Source organism: Eumetopias jubatus, unplaced genomic scaffold (genome assembly GCF_037043125.1).
Source record: "Eumetopias jubatus isolate StellerSeaLion01/CBP00866 unplaced genomic scaffold, mEumJub1_p1.0 scaffold_2, whole genome shotgun sequence".
Taxonomy (NCBI): Eukaryota; Metazoa; Chordata; class Mammalia; order Carnivora; family Otariidae; genus Eumetopias; species Eumetopias jubatus.
In genome coordinates, this window is record NW_028274808.1 from 163,756,881 (window position 1) to 163,778,613 (window position 21,733).

At 39.0% G+C, this 21,733-nt stretch overlaps 1 protein-coding gene across 2 annotated transcripts in view; it reads right to left on the bottom strand.

Moving 5' to 3' along the window:
- The window catches only part of GABRB1 (gamma-aminobutyric acid type A receptor subunit beta1), a 362,319-nt gene extending 341,070 nt beyond the window's left edge, over positions 1-21,249 (bottom strand). For both annotated transcript variants that reach the window (XM_028092550.1, XM_028092549.2), the window contains exons 1-3: positions 21,170-21,249; positions 20,917-21,008; positions 20,430-20,497 (exon numbers count right to left, since the gene is read on the bottom strand). In XM_028092550.1, coding sequence (XP_027948351.1) covers positions 20,430-20,497; positions 20,917-21,008; positions 21,170-21,249 — 240 coding nt within the window. The remainder of the gene's footprint in view (positions 1-20,429; positions 20,498-20,916; positions 21,009-21,169) is intronic.
- Positions 21,250-21,733: the final 484 nt, after the last annotated feature.

Sequence of the window (21,733 nt, forward strand, 5' to 3'; positions counted from 1 at the left end):
CCTCCTTGCCCAGGGTTGCTGCTCTCCCTCTCCCACAGTGGTTGTTCCTGAGAGCAATCTCCAATACAGCCTGATAAACAGAAAAGCCCAACCTGCAGTAGGTCCCTTCCTACTCCTCTTTCTTTTCTCATATTTGAATTTCTTCTCTGATTTGCACTGGTTAAGTATACCCACTAAGTTCACCCTAGCCTCAGCTGGCTCTCTCTCTCTTTCTCTCTTTCTTCTCTGGGCATCTCAGCTCAGTTCACGTATGGAAGTGTTCTGTCTGGTTCTCTAATTTACCTTCTTGCATCTACCTTAGCACTAACATTATGAGTCTTCGTGTCAATTATGAGTCTTCCTGTCAACATGCCTGTCCTCTTACAGACTACACAGTTGTTTTAACCTCAAGCTTGCCAAATAGAGCATGCCCGGCCAGGAGTCTCAACGCTCAAGGACAAAGGTAGCACAGTGCAGCTGCCATCTGTTTCCCCAGCCATAGATGGTTTAAATCACACAGTATTTAAGTCACTGAATGTTCTGGAAGCTAATCCACAAAGGAATACATACATTGACAGGAAGAATCATAATTAAGATAAACTTGGGGAGAAAAATGAGAGAAATGAACAGAACATTAGAAAGCATGGGGTATAAACAGAAAGATCAGCAGAGTCAGCAAGAGGCTAGGGACAGGGCTCGTACCTCTGATGCATTTAAAGCCCTGGTTCAGACTTCTTTGGCTTCACCACCTCCGGTGCTTGAAAGGCTACAGCATAAACTATGGGTCTTAAGGCAGACCGGCTATGGTAGCCTCATGCTCCTGCGTCTGTGTGCAAAACACATTTAAACGGGAGGTCCATATGCTTTTAAGTAACTGTGCATGTGTTACAGGGGCTGAATTGCCAAAAAGTCCTCTCCCTACACTTTCAGCCATGTCTGAATATGCACATCTGTATTCGCCCATGAGTTTGCAGCCTCCATGGGAAGTCTGGTAGGAAATCAGGGAAGAAAACAATGACCATGCCTAACGGCCATGCTGTTGTCTTTCTGTGTACTCAATTCAAGTCTTCCCATAATCCTTTCCTACAGTGGCCCGGTAGCCTCCATTTCACTTCTGTGAAATGAGGGGGGACCCAAGTTTATTCAGCACCTACTAGGCACCAGGTTTTCTGCTTCCTATATGGTGGCTTTAATAACATTTTATACATAACCAGATGTTAGCTAGCATCCTCTGAGACTGAAATCAATTAACCCAAGCCCTTCATCATGTACTATTAAAACTCCAATATTTTCCCTGGGATTTTTGTGCATGTCCAGACACGTCATGGTCACCTCAGGCTCTGATTTCCTGTTTCCTCTGAATTCTTATTATCATTCTGGTCTTAAGTGCCTTGCTGTTCTCTTCCCTATATTCCAAGCTGACCCAGATAATGGACCTCAGCTCCTCAAAACCATTCCAACAAAGCATTTGTAAAATCACAGACTTTTTTGAAAAAACTAGAGAAGCAATTGTGGTTTATATCACAGTAATGAAAAATAACATAACATCAAATAATAAAATCCTTGTTTTAAAGTCCTTTAGCCGCTCTGACACTGGAAATTATTTGCTGAGAATTTTAACGTCTTGTTTAGTTTCACAGCTCTTTTTGCCTCCAGTCTTCCTTTTCACCCTGGTCCTCCATTTCCTATTCTGCCCTCAACTCCTCTTGTATTGTAACTCAGAGAATTTTAGTTCTTCTCCCCCTCCTACCTCTAGACATATTTTGTATTCCCAAAAGCTCACTAACATTTCCCCTACACAAAGGGCCAGTTATTCTGGGGCTTGCCCTTTAGCACCACAGACTAACTGGTAGAGCCTTTGAAATCACAATACTCTCTTCCTTTCTTCCTGCTTTTCTCAGCAAGCAGAAGGGGCAACCCAAAGATGTATCTTCCTACTGTGCCTCCCTGCCTGGGAAAGCAGCAGCAGACTCAGTGACTCTGAATGGCATGTTTTTCCTTGCCCCAACACACAGAACAAGGAAATTAACAGAGACTCACAAAGACAGAGCCAGAACCCAGGGTGGGCCAAATAACAACCCATACGTTTTTCACCATGCTGCTTTTCCAGAACAGATGGTGGTCAGATGAGTCTCCATTAATTACTAAATTAAGGAAACACAGGGGAAAAGAGCAGAGAAGGGAAGGAAAGATGGAAGAAAAGAGAGGAATGATCGATGATACTGAAATTGAGTTTGTGATTGAAGTTTTTCTTTCCATTCATGTAGAGGCAAGAGGGAGAAATGTGAGGAGTCAGGAGATGGGAATGAACAGTTGTTGTTAATTTGTTTCTCAATGTAAAGGAGACAATTTGAGGGAAAATAGTCTTTCTCCCAGTGCTGAATGTTTGCTTATAGCAAGCCATTTGCAAAGCAGCTGTTCAACAAAAAGGACAGGCAGGTATCTATAAACTCTACTGAAATAATTCTTTGTTTCCCTGAACCTTTTGTCCTGGCCTTTATTTTCCCCTTTGTATCTGAAATTTCCCCCAAAATACCAAAAATAAAAACCTTCTTTGGAACTTCTAGCTGCAATCTTTTAAATATATATATATATATATTTATGTACAAACACACACACACACACACACACACACACACGGCTGTGTCTTTTCTAGTAACTCCCCAATGAAATCAGAAGTTAAAGGAATTTAAAAGTTATAAAATAATGTACTGGTCTGATGATGTCAATTATGAAAGTTATTCTGAAATTACATATTTTCATACCTCAATAAAATCCCCAATGCATTACAAATTATATTACAAATTATAACTTTTTTTGAAGCCTACTTTGTGCTGCACCCACTCTCTCACCCGAGGAACTTAGCAATATCCTTGAAGCAAAGGTAGTAAAGTTCTGACTTGATGTGATCCGTGTGTGCCTGAACCTAGGTGGCACACTGCAATCTGCAGTGAAAATATATACCTAGTTAAGCATGTCCTTGCTAAACTCCCCACTGAGACATAAGAGCATATATTATTCTTCAGCTGTGAGGAATGAACAAATACAGCAAGATCTCTGTTCGTGAGTAGCAGTACTATGCCTTATTTAGTACCAAAAAAACAGTAAACGTGAAAGCCTGTAATGGCTTCAGCAGAATTTAGTGGTCTCTTGAATAGCCTAACTCTGCATTTTTGAAATACAGAAACAACAGTTTATTTCAAGCAAGTTGTTTTTCCCTAAACTGTGTTCCATGACTGTCTTCTACTTTATAAATATACTGTTCTGCAGTAAATACTTTTGGTTTTTATTTCTGTAGAAGTAAGCTAAGTGATTGTTATATTTCCATTACCATCATTTAGATTAAGCCAAAAGAAACAGAGGTTTTTACATTTTTTAATATATGTACTTGATTTTTTTAAATAAATGTATTTTGAATGTATATTCCTCCATGAGGCGGAAAAATGAAAAATATCTCCTGTAAGCTGTGTGGTAATAATAACTTGCTATTTTAACCTCAAGATGCCATCTGCATTTCATAATGTAATTTCCCATTTCTGAAAGGACAGTGATGAAATGATCTGACCTTTACATATTCCTGTTTGATTTCTCTCTCGGTGTCAGTGGGAAAACTAAGAAGAGCTAAATATACCTGAGCCTTTTCTGTCTTCTCCACCCAGAAATGGGTTGTCTAATTAACTTCCCTACTCTCCCCATCAAGAAACAGTTGGCATGCTTCCCCACTTCTGTTGTTGACGCCTGCCCCCATTAGAGAATCCTGGAGTGGAGAGCAGTTCTTTCTTTCCACAGGCAGGAAATCTTGTGAATTGAAAAATAACAGATTTTAGATTTTCTGGGTCTTCATCTTGGACTCAAAACAAAGAAATCACCCTTGTAAGCAAACCTGACAGGAAAAACGTTGTATTGCCTGTCTTATGGACCATGACAAGCATGTCAGTGGAGGGAGAAACAAGAACCTGGGCTCCCACCAAACAACGCTCTCCTCTGGTGACAGTCATTTTTTTTAAGTCTCCAAACATGAGAAGATTAAGAGGTAAGGCCCTGTCCAGCGAAATACAGTCTCCTGCTTATGATGGCTCTACTTAGTTTTTTGACTTTAGGAGGGTGCAAAAGCGATAGGCATTCCATAGGAACCACGCATGGACTCTTGAAGGTGGCTGTTTTCCCGCGAGGGAAAGTACTCTCGCGAGGCTGGGCTGCAGCTGTTACGGCAGCCTGGCTCCTAGTCAGTCAGGAGATCCGGAGGGAGCGGGGACAACCCCTAAGTTGAGTACCATCCTGTACCCAGACAATCATTCTCTTTCTCACTGTCAGTACAGTACTCAATAAATTACATGAGATACGCAACTCTGTCTTTTTTTTTTTTTTTTAAGATTTTGTCTATTTATTTGACAGAGAGAGACACAGTGAGAGAGGGAACACAAGCAGAGGGAGAAGCAGGCTTCCCTTGGGGCAGGGAGCCCGATGCAGGGTTTGATCCCAGGACTCTGGGATCATGACCTGAGCCAAAGGCAGACACTTAACAACTGAGTTACCCAGGCATCCCAACCCTGTCTTATAAAATAGGCTTTGTGTTAGATGATTTTGGGGCCAACTGCAGGCTAACGCGAGAGTTCTGAGACGTGTAAGATACAGTATGCTAAGCTACCATGTCCAGTAGTTTAGGGATATTACATACATTTTCAACTTACAAATGGGTCTATCGGGATGTAAATCCATCATTAAGTCAAGAAAGATCTGTAATCCCGCAGAACTGGAGCAGGAACACCAACTACTCCCAAGCTTGTGTTTATTTTGAGGCCTGAAATTGCAAACTTGATCCTTTTGAGTGGGATTCTGCCTGACCCTTCATGTAGAGAAATAAAAGATCTGTCTTTAATAATACGATTCAGACTCGAGTAAAGTCTAAAACAGAAAGAATTGATGGTTGGATAAAATGAGAAGGGGGTGTGATATTGTGATTTAGAATAAGAAATACATATTTGGTCTTTGCCCCCACCCCCACCCTATTTTCTGCCACAGAGCTCCTTGGTTGGAGTTTGGGGGAGAGCTTCCAGGTTGATGAACACATTGGAGGTGCTGGGACAATGGCATTCCTGGAGAGGACATGGAAGCCCCGCACCTTTTCCTCATACCTTGTCTTATGCATCTCTTTCATCTGGCTGCTCCTGAGTTATATCCTTTTACAATAAACTGGTCATCTACTAAGTAAAATGTTTCTCTGAGTTCTCTCAGCCACCATAGCAAAAAGTACTCAAACTCAAGGAGAAGGTCAAGGAAACCTCTGATTTAATGCCAGTTAGTCAGAAGTACAGAGAACAACCGGGGTTTTTGACTGCAATCTGACGCAGGGGATAGTCTTATACGACTAAACCCTTAACCTGGAGAACCTGATGGTATCTCTGGGTAGATAGTGTCGGAATTGAGTCGAACCGTAGGACACGAAGCTAGTTCCCAGAGAATTGTTTGTTGTGTGTGTGGGGAATCAGCCCCTGCTCCAATATACACACATTGGATTTGGGTCCCAGAACCGAAAAGAGGGGGTTAGAGGTATGGCTCTGAAGTCAAACAGGCCTGAGCTTTAAACACAACTCCATCACAAATGTCCATGAACCTTCCTATTCCCAGTTCTCTATCGGTGAAAGAGGGCTATTAAATATTCCCGTCTCGGGTGGCTCTTGTAAAAACTGATTTCAAATACTTATTCTGATACCCAATACGTGGTATGTATTCCTTATATTGTACTAACTTTCTGTTCTTAACATTAACGGTTGCCCTTTTTTTTTTCCTGGACTAAATACTGATGTAATGTATACACAGACTTGAATTGAATGCATTATATTTCAATTTAACTCAGCATAATTTTATTCAGCCTGCCCTGTGCAGAAGGCACTTATTAGGCATTATCTTTAAGAAGCTCTTCTTACAGGAAACCCTTGGCATTTGAGGGTTTAATATATCCTGCATCTCTTCTTCATTAACCACCCTGAAGGTTAGTGACATGGCAACTTTTCCTGAGATATAAGTTTGAGGCGTGTGCACTATAAGGTCAATAAGTTAGTTGTTCCAGAAAGAGCCACCGAATTAATGACATTCCAGCCAAGTGCCCTGTCACTGCCTCTGAGTGTGTGGTTGTAATCCTCTTAACTATATATACTATAAAGGTAATAAAAATGTGGGGATTTTTGAAGATCTCACAATGGATTATTTGTAGGTATCAAGTAAAAATCTTACAAGTTCAAATTTCTCAATCGGGAAGGGTCTTAGAGAAATGCTCTTTCTTGTGTCACCCTCTTGCCTTTAGACAGAAGAGCCATATAAGCCAACTGGGACAGATATAATTATCTTTTCTTATTCTGAGGCTTTCTAAGGATGGACACTTCCCAGATACTCTTCATAGCTCCTTCCAGCATCTTCTCACTCATTACAGTCAAGATGTTCTTCCTTATGTCCAATCTAAACTTTGCTTCTTTTTTCAAGTTGAGTTCTTTGAGGCAGCATCAAATCCATTTTCTCTATTTCCAGTAAGTACCTTACACAGCACTTTAAGTGACACCTTGCATGAAATAGACCAATGTGATTTAAATAAGTGAATGGATTAAACATTTTCATAACCTAAAGATGTTAATCAAGCTACTCCTTAATCTTTACACAGTGTAACTCTGAGCTAAGTAATGTCAGTTGCTAATGCATTTCATTGTAGGACACGTTTTGCTAACTATTAGTCGTGTTTCCTAGTCTTTGAAACCTAAGTTTAAATGCCATTAGAAATAATGTTTTATGATCTAGCTGATTTAGTGACCTAACTACCACACATAGACCCTGAAGGCAAATCTTTAGATCTGGCATGCAAATCACAGACCTGGGTGCAAATCACAACTCTATCACTTACTAGTTGTATAACCTTGGGCAAGTTACTTAATTTTTCTATGTCTCAGCTTCCTTACCCGTCAAGTAGAAATAATAATGATACATACTTCATATGGCTGCATTATGGATTAAATGGGTTAATAACTACAAAGTATTTAGAATGGTAACTGTTTTGTAGAAGTGTTCAATAAGTATTAATTTTCATTATTAAGATGCAAGAATGATTTTCCAAGCCTTAAACTTCAAATGTTATTAATGAATTTCTCTCTTTCTGAGTACTCTTGGTAATCTTATCTCTACATCTTCTTAGTTCTATTTTCCCTGTCTGGAATATCCATTACCTTCCTACCTGGATTACCTCATCTTGAACATCGCAGGTTGCATTTTCTCTGTGATGTCCTCAGTTGTGATCTCATCTTCAGGGCCCTTTTTCCAGTGCTACTTGTGGTCATTTATGACCTCGTGAAGATAGTTATCGTTTCTCAACTTACCTTCTCAGTGAGATTCTTGGCTGTTCTGTGAAGGGATAAAGTAAATCCTACAATTTTCAATAACTTTTGACAATTGTTAGCTCTTATGAAGCTCTTGGTAAGCAAAAGTGAGCTTATATGTGATGTTTTTATTTGATTATCTCAAACTTTAGTGTAAAAACTCTTATTAGGTTATCTCATCTGCTGTACCTAATTCTATTGTTGATGTTGACATATAAAGCACTGGTACACAGTAAGTGCCCAATAAAGAAGAAGAAGCATCAGTTTAAAAATAACCAATATTTTCTCAGTGATTTAAAATATTTTCTGGAACAACTAACTTATTGACCTTATAGTGCACACGCCTCAAACTTATATCTCAGGAAAAGTTGCCATGTCACTAACCTTCAGGGTGGTTAATGAAGACCTCTCCACTTTGGCTGAGGAACCCCTTTTCATATGTTACCTGTTAAATTTGATTTTCCTTCTTTTTAAATGCCATTCACTTTATAGGTCTCATTATGACCTTCACGAGGTCATAAATGACCAGGCCAGGCAACACACTATCTCAGTTTGCCTTTAATGACCTAAGAAGAATGTATCTTTATCCCCGTTTTAAAGATGAAAAAATTCAGGCTTGGAGTGTCATAGAATGATCACAAATCTTGGCTTTCCCAGGAGAATGCTGGTTTATACTTCCTGTTCCAGGTAATACTAATAGTGTTCCCTTTTATTCTCAAAAGTTCATGTTTAGACAATAAATTATATGATTACCCTAGAGTTAATGCCAAGGTAACAGACCCTCTAGGTGGAGGGCCATACTTAAAGAAGTCAACTCCAGATCCCTAATCCCTAGGCTAAGCCCATGGAAAACCATACATCCTACTTCTTACACATACCAGGGAGTAACACAAATTATGAAATTTAGAGAGGCATGGGAAGATCATACACAGATTGAAACTTTAAGTTTGAGAAGTCTTAGAGTGAGAATGAAGAGAAAGTGGACAAATTTTTTCCATTTCTTTCTCTCAGATCTCACAGAATAGTTTCACAATTAGAAGTACTATAAATTTCAACTGCATGAGGAAAATCCCAATATATAAACAAAAATATTATTACATTTGATAATGCATGTTGTGAATTCGTGTTACTCCTGATGTCCTGGTATTAAAGAGGGAGGAATTCATGACAAGCTTTGGAGATAATGGTAAAATAATAAAAATACCAGCACTTAATATTTATATGGTAATTTACAATTTATACATCACATATACATAGCATGTATTTGTATGATTTATCTCTCTTGATTCTCACAGCTCTCTGAAATAGGTAGAGCAGGAATTATTATTTCTATTTTACATGGAACTGAGCATCAAAGGGCTTAAGTCATAAGATTTATGCTTGAGAGTATAAATTAGGATACAACATCATCCTGACATTTTAAAGTGATTTAAAATTTTTCAAATATAACTTGACAGAAGCACATTCAAGGGGAATGTACTTCAGGAGAAAAACCAAAATTATATACGCCAGATGGGGAGTGTCTGGACTTAAAAATTTGCCAGTATGCTGCCCACTAGGCACTGATTTTAACTATAAGATTCATTGTCTAAAAGTTATTAAAACTACAAGATATCATCTTATAATGAAAACCGTAAGATGGTATCGTCACCCTGCCCATCAGCGTGGATGGTACACCCCCAGAGAATGGAGGTGAGTTTGTTGAATTTATCTCTCGGTTACAAAATACTGGGCATTGCTGTCAGATCAAGCAAAATGCATTTTGAGTGCAGAGGATCAGCGTGGACAACACAAATGCTGTCTCAGCACACCTCAGCCACTTTTTCTAGCTGTTTTACATCGGCTCCCAAAGTCACGAAACTGCTGATTCTGGAAAAAAGTCTGAAATAACTCCTGTTTCTCTCTCTCTTTGTATCCTTTTCTAATTTTTGTCTCTTAAGCAAACCTGTTTTCTCACTCAACCATTTTTCACACTCTGGTATATGTACAGGAAGTAAAAACTAACATTGTTGTTTCTCTTGGGGTTATTTGCAATACAGCAGAATTAAAATTGAGGGTATCCTGATCAACTGATAGCATTTTAAGCTGGTGCCGCCTACCCACATGCCAAGAGAATCCCTATTTTGACTCAAAAACAAACCGCCGCTTAGTGAGATCAAACACTGTTGGAAAAGAATAATAGCAATTGCTTTGTCTGAGTTTGGGTTCACCTATCTCTATCCATTTTGCAGAACCAAAAGTACAAATCCTTTAAAATGTGGAAAAACTGCATGGTGACTATGCAAAAACATAGTTCATCAAGATATGCTTATGTTCTATTACAGTGATTTTGAACACAGTAGGGCAAGTGTCATCTGTGATATCCAACCTTCACAATTGCAGAGACCCTGGTTATGAAATCCCCTTCCAACTTCATGACAACACAGCTCATAGGGGCATCTCCCAAACTGATATTAGCATAGGCGTGGGAGAGATGCACAAATAACCCACCAAGGCCTGAATATGATTTTTCAGTTTTGTCAATACTTTCTGCTCTCCAAATCTTTCAACCTGTCTTCCTCCTCTAATTTCTAGCTTCAAAACTTCTAAAAATCAGTTCTCATCACACGAAGCCAACAGTTTTCAATTATATTGAATTCATAAATTGAATATATTCAATTACATTGCAATTAAGCTTTCCAGTGAATCTTCTCCGTCTCAACTCAGCAGTCAGTTTGAACTGGGACTTTGTTCTCTCAGTTGTTTCTTTGGGGTGTGCTGAAGCATGCACACACGTGTGTGTGTGTGTGTGTGTGTGTGTGTGTGTGTGTGTGTGTGTGTGTGTGTGTGTGTGTTTGAGGGGTGGGCAGAGACGTGGTGATGTCATTGGAAAGAATCTTTTATCAACATTTAATGTGGTAGTTGATTTAACATATTTAGTGGTTATGATAAATTGTGTGGATCTAGAAGTTTCAGACAAAAGTTGACATTTGAAAGGAAACTTATGTAGCAGCAAGGACACAATTATGGCAAAAATGACTGGATAGGTAGCTGGGTAGATTATAAACACATATATTAAATATATATATATTTCTGGATTGGACATATTTTTGACTTTATATTGTCAAATTTAATAAAGTTATTTGGTTATCTTTTAAAACCTAATTTATCTAATTCAAGACCTCTCCACTTTGGCTGAGGAACCCCTTTTCATATGTTACCTGTTAAATTTGATTTTCCTTCTTTTTAAATGCCATTCACTTTATAGTCATCAACCAAATCATTCTTTAACAATTTCTTAAATGTTTCCAGAAATATTGATAGTCCAGTGCCAGTTATGGAGATGACATTTTGAAAAATGAAAATCAGTTATTTTTTAAAGCTGATGAAAAGTTATGTGGGTGCATACACGTGTGTGTGTGTGTGTGTGTGCATGCATGTTGATATTTGTCATGAAATAATTTTGTGTCTGTGAAACGGACTGTGCCATGTGATAAACTTGTTTCTATAGAAATGGCTCCTGATTCATGATCAACATAAAAGAAAATTAGAGATGAAGGCATAAGGTAGACCTGACAGAGAAACTATTAATTTCTGAATTAATAAATTTAAATGCCATTTTTACTAACACTACTTTATGACCAGAAAAATTATTTGAAAATCCTAATAAGTGTTATTAAGTTCCTATAACATACTAGGAGCTACATAGAGAGCATAAAGAATATAATCCTGAACTTCCTGGAGCTTACATAGTACAGGCAGAAAAGACAAGGTCAATAAAAACCTCACATGGACTAAAAGATGATCATTATGTTATATTGGGTCTTTTGCCTTTTTGGAGCCCTGATTTGTTTACATGCCCTATATACTCTTTCTCCAGCATAATTCTCTCTATTGTGGCTACAGAAAAGGCTCCATAGAAGAAAGATGACTTCCTGTGGGCTTTAAAGGAGATCTAGATGCATTTGGGTGGGAGAGGGATTGCAAGTGGTAGGAGGGAGAAATGATGGCCTCTGACATGAGAAATATTCTAGGCACAGGTAAGATTTCAACTAAATGTCATTGAAATGTCTCTATGGAAACCACAAAGCTGTTCCTCTTGACTAGAGAATTGTATATCATTCCCTTGAAAATAATAGATCAGAAGAAAAGAAAAAAAGAAAAAAATATCTCCCCATGAGTCACAGAGGGTTAGAGTAGGCAGGGAACCTGAGCTTTCAACAAATCTATTCCCCCGCTTTCAGGAAGGATCCCAAATAACCCTCTCATTCAAGCAGGATTCATTTCTAGCAACTTCCCTGATTAATCCATTCAGCAACAAGAGCAAGGCATCTAGCCTCTAACTTTCCTGTTGTACCTGAAGCACCTTAACCCATACTCTTTTTAAGTGGAAGGAGGGATGGAGTAGCTGATTGCTATTAGCTACCTACGAACCCCCTTCTATTTGAGTCTATTTCTCTAGCTGTGTCTCTGCCTTTTTTTCTCTACACTAAATAATACGATATATGAACACAACTTTGCTTAAATAGCTATCCTCTTTCCAGAAGAACATTTGTGAGGGACAGAGCTCTGTTGAATTCTTGTTTAAAATCATCCCCACCAAGCCATTCAGATGTTTCAGTTCTTCAGCAAAGCTCCTGGGAGTCACTTTTTAATTTCCTGGCAGCTAAACATTTCTCAGGGCATGCTGCTGGCCTCACTTGTGCTCTGTTATACCCAGTCTCATGTCATCACCAAACACACTTTTTGCAAGAACTCACAGTGCTTTCACATGACTTCACATGGAAACACAATGTTCCAGAAGGACTCTGAATCATTTTAGGGACGTGGTAGAGAAGAGAGCAGATGCTGTGTAAGTGAGTTCGCCACACATCTTTTTTCCCCACCTATTTGGTTTTGTAAAGGCAACTAAAACAGTACAAAGATCACTTCCCTGGGGGAATTTGAGAAGTATATTCTACATCCTATCAGGGTCTAGGTCCTCCCAGAGAAAGAACAATATTGCTGGAGATTATAATTGACTGTGATCTATTCTGTCTTTGGCCAGCACCCATTCTGCGCATCTCTACCCGGCTCATTTCAGCCACCACATTTATGTGTTCCGGGATTTCTCCCTATAGAATTTGCTTTATATGTGAACAGAATTAGAAGACTCACCAAAGAACTAGTCTTTTCCAGGATAGTCCCAATCTTCAATATTCTCCCCCCAATGTCCTCATAAGTACCTTATAATAACAGGCTCTGACATTTTTTTTTTAATTCTGAAAACATACCCACTTCAGTGATGAACAAGATGGTTGGGGCTTCTTTTCCTGTGTTCCACCCCTGGGCAGATGGTGCCACATGAGCCTATCACTCAACATGGAACTTTGTAGGACATCCTAGGATCATTTCCTCTCCAACCTCCATCATCTAACCAGTTACAAAATCCCTCTGATTTGCCTCTGTTTGATTATCTTTTCTTCTTCTTTACTTTCCATTCCTAAGGCCACTCTTCTTCTACTTTAGGTATTTATTGTCTCTCATCTGGACTTTGAAACACCCTCTTAGCTTCTTAACTAGGAATACTGCCCTCAATTTTAGCCTTCTCTGCTTTATCTTTCACATAACTTCCAGAATGATCTATCTGAAATGCAAAACATAGCGCCTGTTAAAACCTTTAGCAGGTTTTCTGTATTTCAGGATTAGTATTCCTTTCCTGAGCATACATATTCCAGCATCATTTCTTTCTGTGCGTGTTTGTGTCTTTTTAAAGCAAAAGTATAAAACATGTATAAGATTTTTGATAAATCAAGCAACTCAAAAGGGCATGTGAAGTACAGTAAGTATCCCTTCAGGTCATACCCCTAGTCCTAGTTCTACTTCCAAGGGACAACCATTCATTTCTTGTATATTCTTCCAGAAATGGTCAGTGCATATACAAATATATGTATTATATATATATATTATATATATATATCTTTTTACACAAGTGAGTTCAATAACACTGTCCTACACCTTGCTTTTAGTATTGTCTTATATCGTGACAATCTGCCCTGTGTTCTTTAAGTTCTCATAAGAGTGAATCACCTGTGGTTCCTGGAACACTCCATGTTATTTTCAGGCACACCTGCCAATGCTTATGCCCTTCTTTTTGCTTGTGAGTTTCTTCTTTTCATTTGCAGCCTATACATGGTACAAACTACTATTCCTCTTTAGGATTCATCTCAAGGATTAACCCTTCACCATGCCTTAGAAACCACTCTTCCGGGCTCACATAGAATCCTGGACATACCTGTCTCTATCATAGCACCTTTAGCTAGTTAAAAGTGACTTTATGTGTACATTGTCTTGTATACTGTAAAATATCTGAAGGTATGTAGCAAAGCTTAGTCATATTTCCCTCCCTAGTGCCCATTTCAAAGCATGATTAAAAACAAGAATTGTTCTGTAAGTATGTGTTGAACCAAAATACCCCCAAAACAGGATAAATATAAATGTTTCCAAATCTTCCAAAGGGGAAAAAAATCTTCATTCCAGCAAATAAGATTTTAAATAATTTTTTTTTGAAAAGACTATAAACTCTACAAGGACAAAGACCAGTAGAGTAGCTGAATGAATGCTCTTGGGAAAATGCCCTTTAATCTTAAATATACAATATGATGACAAGTTTTACTGGGATTGAAAGAGGGGGAATATGTTAGGTACTTAATGGAGGGGTAGCAGAAAAAAAACTATTAGCAGAAAAACAATGAGGACTAATAAAGGTTCTAAAATGAGGTAACTGGGCTCACAAAAGAAAACCTACACATCTTTCATTCTTGTGGTCAGCGTTTTCTCTAAGTCATAACCACTGAGAGGAATTCATTGTAAACCCTTTCTTGAACATCTCTGTTCAGTGCTGAGTAATAGGTTGTTGTATGCCACAGACTATTAACTTCCTTCAATGGATAGTCAAGGGATTTCATGAAATGTACAATCTGCTGAAAACAAGCATTCTAAAATACAGAAACCTGGTCCTGGTATTAAAAAAAAAAAAATAGGATTCAGTACTCTGAAAAAGTTCGTGGAGAAACTCTGTCCTAACATTTAATCACTATAAGCATATATCCATTTATCATCCTATTATCCTCAAGTATGGTAATGTCATTTGCATTATTAAAACTCAAGTCAGTTGGAAACACTACCATTGTTTTTCTTTTGAAATGTTTTACCTTCCTTGGTAATCACAAGATTTCACTCAAGTATGTTTTGAGGGTGCTATCAAGACTTTGGGGGCCTGCCAAAGCAAAAAGCATCAAACACTTACAGAATTGATACCAAGTAATGTCCAGCTGAGATGAACACCTTAGCTTTAAGGTGCTCCCAGACCACCTGATGGGAAGATTTTAAACGGGTTGGGTAAATCCTTTGGGATACCCAGATCCTGGAAAGTAATGGTTTCCTACTGTTTCACATTAAGTGTTGAAGAATGTATTAGTTTGGGAGAAATGATCCCAGTATAAATACAGTAGACAGAATCAGATTGAAATATTTCCAGTTTGGTACTGGTTCCAATGTTCAATGTAATATACATGAGGGATGAGTCGACTCTCATTTTGAAGACCATTGATCCAATGTATCTTATTGCTGTCTGGGAATGTATTTAGAAAAAAATGGATGATGATGCCATGACCCATTAAAATGGTGATTCAATAGGCCCCGGATCACACACAATCATTGCTGCATTGTTCCCAGAAGACACCATAGTTTGCATTCAGTAGGAATTTAATAAATGCTTGCTGACTGACCTATCTAACGGGAGAATAAAATAGAATGAGATGGACACTAACAGGAGGATAAGATGGAGTGGAAGAATCTTGATTTTGGCAGAGTCCAAAATCTTTAAAGATCTGAGTTTATATCATAGAATATTTGAACTGAAAAGAAGTTTAGCAATAGTGTCATTTACCTTCATTTTACAGAGGAGAAACTTGAGGCCCAGAGAAGTCAAATGACTCACTCAAGGTCCCAAAGCTAAATACTGGGAATATTTTTTTACTTGCCTGGCAGATGGGAGCCAGACCCTGGAGTCAGGTTGCTTGGTTTCAAATTATGGCTGCCATTTATTAGCTCTGTAACTTCTGAGCATGCTATTTAATCTAACCTTAGTTTCTCCATCTATAATGCAGGATAATAACCTGATATCCTTAAATCTAGGATTAAATGAGCTAGTATATAAAACACTTGATAAACATACCTCATACATAGGATTTGTTCAATAAATGTTACTATTTCTTTTCATTGTATTATACACTTTAATATCCAGTCTGGCCTTGTAATCCCAAGAACATGGGCTTTCAAATGTGAACTCAAACTTTAAAAAAAATCTGGGTAGGCTTGCTTTGTTGTGGCTTAGGGTACAAAAAGATCTTTTTTGTTATCTCCAAACAGAATGGCAAAGGGAAATTTTTCCTCTCTCGGCTTCTCAAGATGGTGTAATATTGTAACCCAGTACCTAAAAGTGAGACCTGGTTGATTACTCATGTAAGAAAAAAAATGTATTTATATCTTTATTTAACTGCAGATATCTGTTCTTGCCTTTAAATGATACTGACCTGTTTGCTCTATTTGCAAAGGAATTTTATTATAACCTCAGAGAATTTTCTGACATCAACAAGAGTATGTTTAGGCTATTTTACAAAGCTATTGCAAGATCCTCAGTGGGGGAAAACAGTTTGCAATGTTCTCTATTCTGAAGCAGAAAAGTCATTGGTGTTCTGTAAAGCAGCAGGATAGTATTGTCAGAGTGACTGTGCTTGGAAATATTTTCATAGCCATCTTTTCAGGTTGGTTGACTCATAAGCATTGACTCAGGAGGACCGCTTATTAGTGAAGTCAAGCCTCAACATCCACGCTCTTGCCTTTGTCCTGTTGCTTATCATCAATTACTAAACTAATGTTCCCTTTGAGCACAGCTACCTGTTTCTCTAGAAATTAACTTAAAACTTAATTTGGAGCCTTGAAATAATAAAATTCTTAGAGAAATTTAAGAGGAAAAAAAGTTCATTTCTTCATAATGCAAGATCTTAGAATAATGTACTACAACCTTGCTGCTCCACACCAGCAACTGGCATCACTCAGGAGATGCAGAATGTAGACCCCATCCCAGATATCTGATTCAAAATTTGCATTTTAACATTTTAAGATCTCAGAGTGATTCAAGGACACATTACAGACTGAGAAACACTGACTTAAAGAAATGGGCAGGGGGATTCTGAAAGTGGTTACTGTTTTGTGTCACCAAGACCAAGTAATTAGCCATAACTGCAGTATGTACCAGAATCCTCTGGAATCAAATAGTAAAATAACAGCAGCAACAGCAGTGGAATTTAACCACAGTGGATATTCGGTAAATTATATTTGTTTTTCTTTTAGGTATTATTTACACAAGTGGCTCATTTTAGGCTTTTGTGGGTTTTTTTTTTAACTCTTTTTATTTTTCATTGCAGTGGGTAGAAGAGCATTCACTACTGCATCCACCCATGCATGAAGGAAGAAAGGAAACAATGAATGCATGGTAGTTATCTATTACTGGGAGTGGCTACTGGGGTTAGGATTCAATATATATAAAGTCTTCTGGGAGTGACCACTTGGACCGTTCATTGCTCTTTAGGTCGGGGACAGAGAGTTTTTATGCTTGGGACTCCCACTTGATCATCAGAAGGCACCTCCTTAATAAGAAGACACAACTAGTTATTGGAATCTGAAATGCAAGAATTCAACCACTTGTTTGCAGGTAGTTATTACCATGCTTCCCCAGTCTTCTGCTAAAAGAGAAGACCTGCTTACTACTATCTGTGTTTTACTTGGTTTATATTAACAGATGTTAGTGGTTACTTTCAGGCAATTTATGGGGGCTGTTGTCTTCTTTTTGCCCCAGTTGCCTTCTGTTCAGCTTTCGTCTAGAGAGAGAGAGAGACAGTAGATATATAGCTTGGCAGGAACTAAGGGAAGGTTTGAAGGGCTTAATATAGCAATAAATGGAAATCACGGTAGCTTTTTTAAGATAATTGTTGAGAAAATAACAGTATATAATCACTATCACCTGCATAATATATACCATAATGCCAGAGGAAAAATCCTTCCTAATTTAATCAATAATATTAATTCCTGAAAAGAAAAGTTTTGCTCCTAAGTATAGCTTTTCTGCATCAGAATTATTCCTCAGAGGAATATTGCTCAGAATTCACTGCTCAGAATCAACAATTCTTGATTATATAGGTTCTTGATTATAAAAGCTCTCTTTCATTTTCTTAATTTGGGAAAAACATTCTATATCCTGAAGAACATGAATCAGAAAATACTCGATGTTATGTGATGTTATGTTAGTCTTTAAAACAGATATGCTACAAACCAAAGTGGAATTATATTTTACTTAGGGTAGCATAAGAAAAAAACAAAAATTAACAGAGCCTAGTTCTCAAACCCATTAATGTAATATACAATTATCATGTCATTTTTCCCAGCCATGGAATAGGTGGGTAATAATGGTAATGAATAAAAATATAAAAATGAACAGTGTTTTAGTAATGGATTTTAGTAGGAATTTTCTTTAGAATTATTTTTTATTATATTCCTTGTCCATTCTTATTTTTTTCAATTTTGGTAAAAATTTCCCTTTAAATAACCTCAAAATTTACTGCCTATCAGGGTACTAAAACATGCTTAATATAAAAATCAATGAGTCTTATTTCCCATTGATATTTCAGCCCTATTTATATTATCTAAAATTCAAAGCATATTGTAGACAATGCTCTTAACTAGGGCTAACTACTGAGGTTGTGTTGATAGCCCTCGATCTTGAAATTTTTCTTTGTTTCCATTTTTCTTGGGCTTATTTCCAATCTATTTATCTCAATGCTTTGTCATAGGTGAGAAAGATAAAACAGACCTTGGATCTCATTGGTAACTCTTATTAAAACAAGGAACAGTAAGTAAATCAAGGTTTATTATTTTTCACTGTTTAGTGGTTTCTATTTTCCCATCATGTTCCTAATACCACTGTGGAAAGGTAATTGGTATTTCAGTACAATACATTTTTCAAAGGCTTATCTGTTGGGGGAATACTTTTTAAAAATCAAGTGCATATATCCATGGTGCAGTAAGTAAATAGGCTGTATTATTCCATCATTAGGAGCTCTTTCCAGTGGTACTGCAATTAAATTCAATCCTTTTTGTCTGGGCTATGTATGAATTCAGTTGAACAATTGGTTACACAGAGCTTTTTTGTTGTTATGGTGGTTGTTTTGGTTAATAGCAACTTCCCTATTCAATTCGGCTTCTCATTGTAACTCAGAAGTTGTTTGAAAATATAGTCAACAGAATTATGCATTTTTAAAAATTCTGAAAAGCATCGCACCCTATACAGAAAATGGACACTGGCAAACCACTGTTTGACTTTTGAGCTGTCTGAATCTTCTCCCATTTTATAAATGATCTATGTGGGTACTTACAAGGTGGCAAAATAAATGACTGAAAAGGAAAATATTATCATCATTTATCTATATGATACAGACTGCTTTTTAATTCATTATCTAATTTGTCCAGTTGCAGTGACATGGAGGAGGTATTATTTGTGTATGTGCACATGTTGTTACATTCCCCAGTGTTTGTAAGTAGTGGGTTTCGGGTTGCTTTGTGGTAGTGAGATGTATATGAACAGAATATTATAAATAAGTCAGTCTGTTAAAAATCTTTCTCAAGTCAGAAAATATTCACTGTGCATTCATTTTTTAAAAAATTATTTTTCTTTTCCCAATACAACCATCAGTGACATTATTTTAAATAAGCCACTTAAAGCAAGGAAAGTTACAGCTATAAAAGATACACATTTAATAGACTTTTTCTTCTAATCCTATTCAATAGATTATAAACATATTTATTTTTTTCCTGACATAACCGAAAAAAAGAAAGAATTCTTAAACCTTAGCGTGTTAAAATAAAACGGCACACTGGTAAGGAAATGAAATGAAATGACAATGACAATTCAGTAGCCTTTACAACTATAGAGTGACAAAATCCCAGAGGGTTTTAGTCTTTAAATTATTCGGGCTGTCTAAATGTCTGCTGCCACAATATTTTTTTTCGCAAATGGAATAAAAATGGCATTTTGCTCACGTAGATCTAGCTGTTCCCTGGGTGGTTGGTTCTAGAAAAGCAACAGGCTTTTCCCCCTGCCTTACAAGAAGCAACAGTTAGAAACTCTAACAACTAGAAAACTGCTACCCCACAGTGGTTGGAAACAGCCAAGAGAGAAGATGACAGCTACTGTGCAACAGCTTCAGAAAGGGAGAAGGAAAAAAGGAAATAAAAGAATGTTAACCTTTTGAAAGGGCTGCCTTATGTTACTACCGCACCCCACCCCCTCCGCCGTACCTTTAATTATCAGGCTTTTCTGGCATGCTTAGGTTTCTAGGGTAAAGCAAAGCAATAACTCCGACCCATTCTATTTCAACTTAAATTTGCAAGCTGCTAGAAGACAAATTCATCAACCCCCACATGGGAACAATACAAGCCTCCCCAGAAGCGGACTTGAGCACTTTCGTATTAGCCAGCATGAACTGTTGTCTCAGCCTGTTGCTCCCGCGACAAGGTGTGTTAGAGCCTGGAAAGAAGGAGGGCACACTCTGAAACCGTGTCTGTGTGCTCGGGCGCCTGGTGGCGGGACCTGGGCTGGCTCTCGGGTTCAGCGACCACTCCGGGTTAGGCGGCTACGGACCACGGTCCGGGGACCCTAGTGCAGGCCGCCCGGCCGCCGGCAGATGGTGCCCTCCGCATCGGAACACCAAAGGAAACCCGGCTAAAGTATCGCTCAGACTCCGCCCCACCCGATCCTCCCGCGCCACAGTCACCGTCCTTCCGCAAATAGTGCCGAGCACGTTTCCTCTGGAACACTGCAGTAGCCTATGTGTGTGTTGAAAATACAAACCAGGGGCAACGGCGGGGGGGAGGTGTTAGTGTGGGGAACACGCGGAATGGGACTCCCGGGGCCGGGGCGAAGTGACCGCCAATGAAACGCAGAGGGCGAGGGGACCCGTCCATTTCACATCTGCGTAAGCCCGGCCGCGGGCCCGTCGGGAGGCCACTCACCATGTTCACTTCGGAGACCATGTCTATGCTGGCGACATCGATCCGCATCCCTACGTCCACAGGGGGCCCTGCGGGAAGGTGGGACACATTATGGACATATCCTTAGAGTGACGACAGGATGGGGAGAGCCAGGGGGCTTCCCTGCGCTTACTACATTTTGAATGGGCTCCCTCCATCCCCCACTCCCCCTTGCAAGGGACAGCCTAGGAAAACAGGTGTGGGCACACGCGTGATGCAGTGACTATGCAGAGGGTGTGTCGGGCGGGGGGAAGGTCGGCTCTGCCTGGGGTTTCATCCACCTGCGACTGAGGGTCCGGGGTGTGTGTGTGTGTGTGTGTGTGTGTGTGTGTGTGTGTCCAGGGCGTAGGGCGTAGCGCACACTTGCGGAAATGACATGCTTTTTTTTTTTTTTTTTGACATTTATCTTTGACAGGAAAGGAGAATTAGATATGTATGGGTTACAGGTTGAAAAAAGATGAAGCATTACCTCCAAAGTCCGGCCGCAAGCGAATGTCATATCCCTTGAGCAATCTGTCCACTGTCTCTTTCACGTATGACATGTTGCTGGGCTCATTGGCGCTGAGGGGAAGAAGTAGGGACCGTATTCAAAATGAACACAAACTGCGAGCAGACATAAATATAGACAAGCACACCTTACCCCCAAATAACAAGCTACATGATCCAGCAAGCATGTAAAAAAAACACCAAGAAAAAAGAGACGTTCAACAACTGCAGCTCACCTGTGTGCACAACAGACCATGGCAATCATCACAGGGAAAGAGAGAAGCCCCAAACTCTCTCGATTTTGTACTGTCCACATTACTAACTCTGATTAAAGAATTGTCTTTCCTGCGAGGATTCAAGGAATGCAACTTAGTCGGCGGCAGGGCAGTAATTCCCGAATGGACCTGCGCATGCGCAGAGGGTGCTCACTACCAAAAGACACCTTGTGCCTTGCAAACAATATTCCTAGTGGAACAGGCAACAGATTTCATTCCTTTAAAGTTCCTGTTTGTAGTGTTCCACGTCCTCTGAGTAGTCGGAGATATCCTGCTCTTTCCTTGCTCGGGATCCTGTATGCATTTGCATACTGAGATTTCTTTGGGCATTAGAGGTTGCTATGTCCATTTCCTCTCTGTCCTCAACCTTTTTTTTTTTTTTTTTTTTTTTACTCAACTCCCAGGGATCTGGCTAAGGCTGCCTGTGATTGGCATCCTCCGTTGGCAGTCACGGTGGTCCTAGAACTGAGAGTGTGGAGGCGGGGCGGCTCTCTGGTCTCCAGGGTGTGCCGGTGTTCGTGTGAT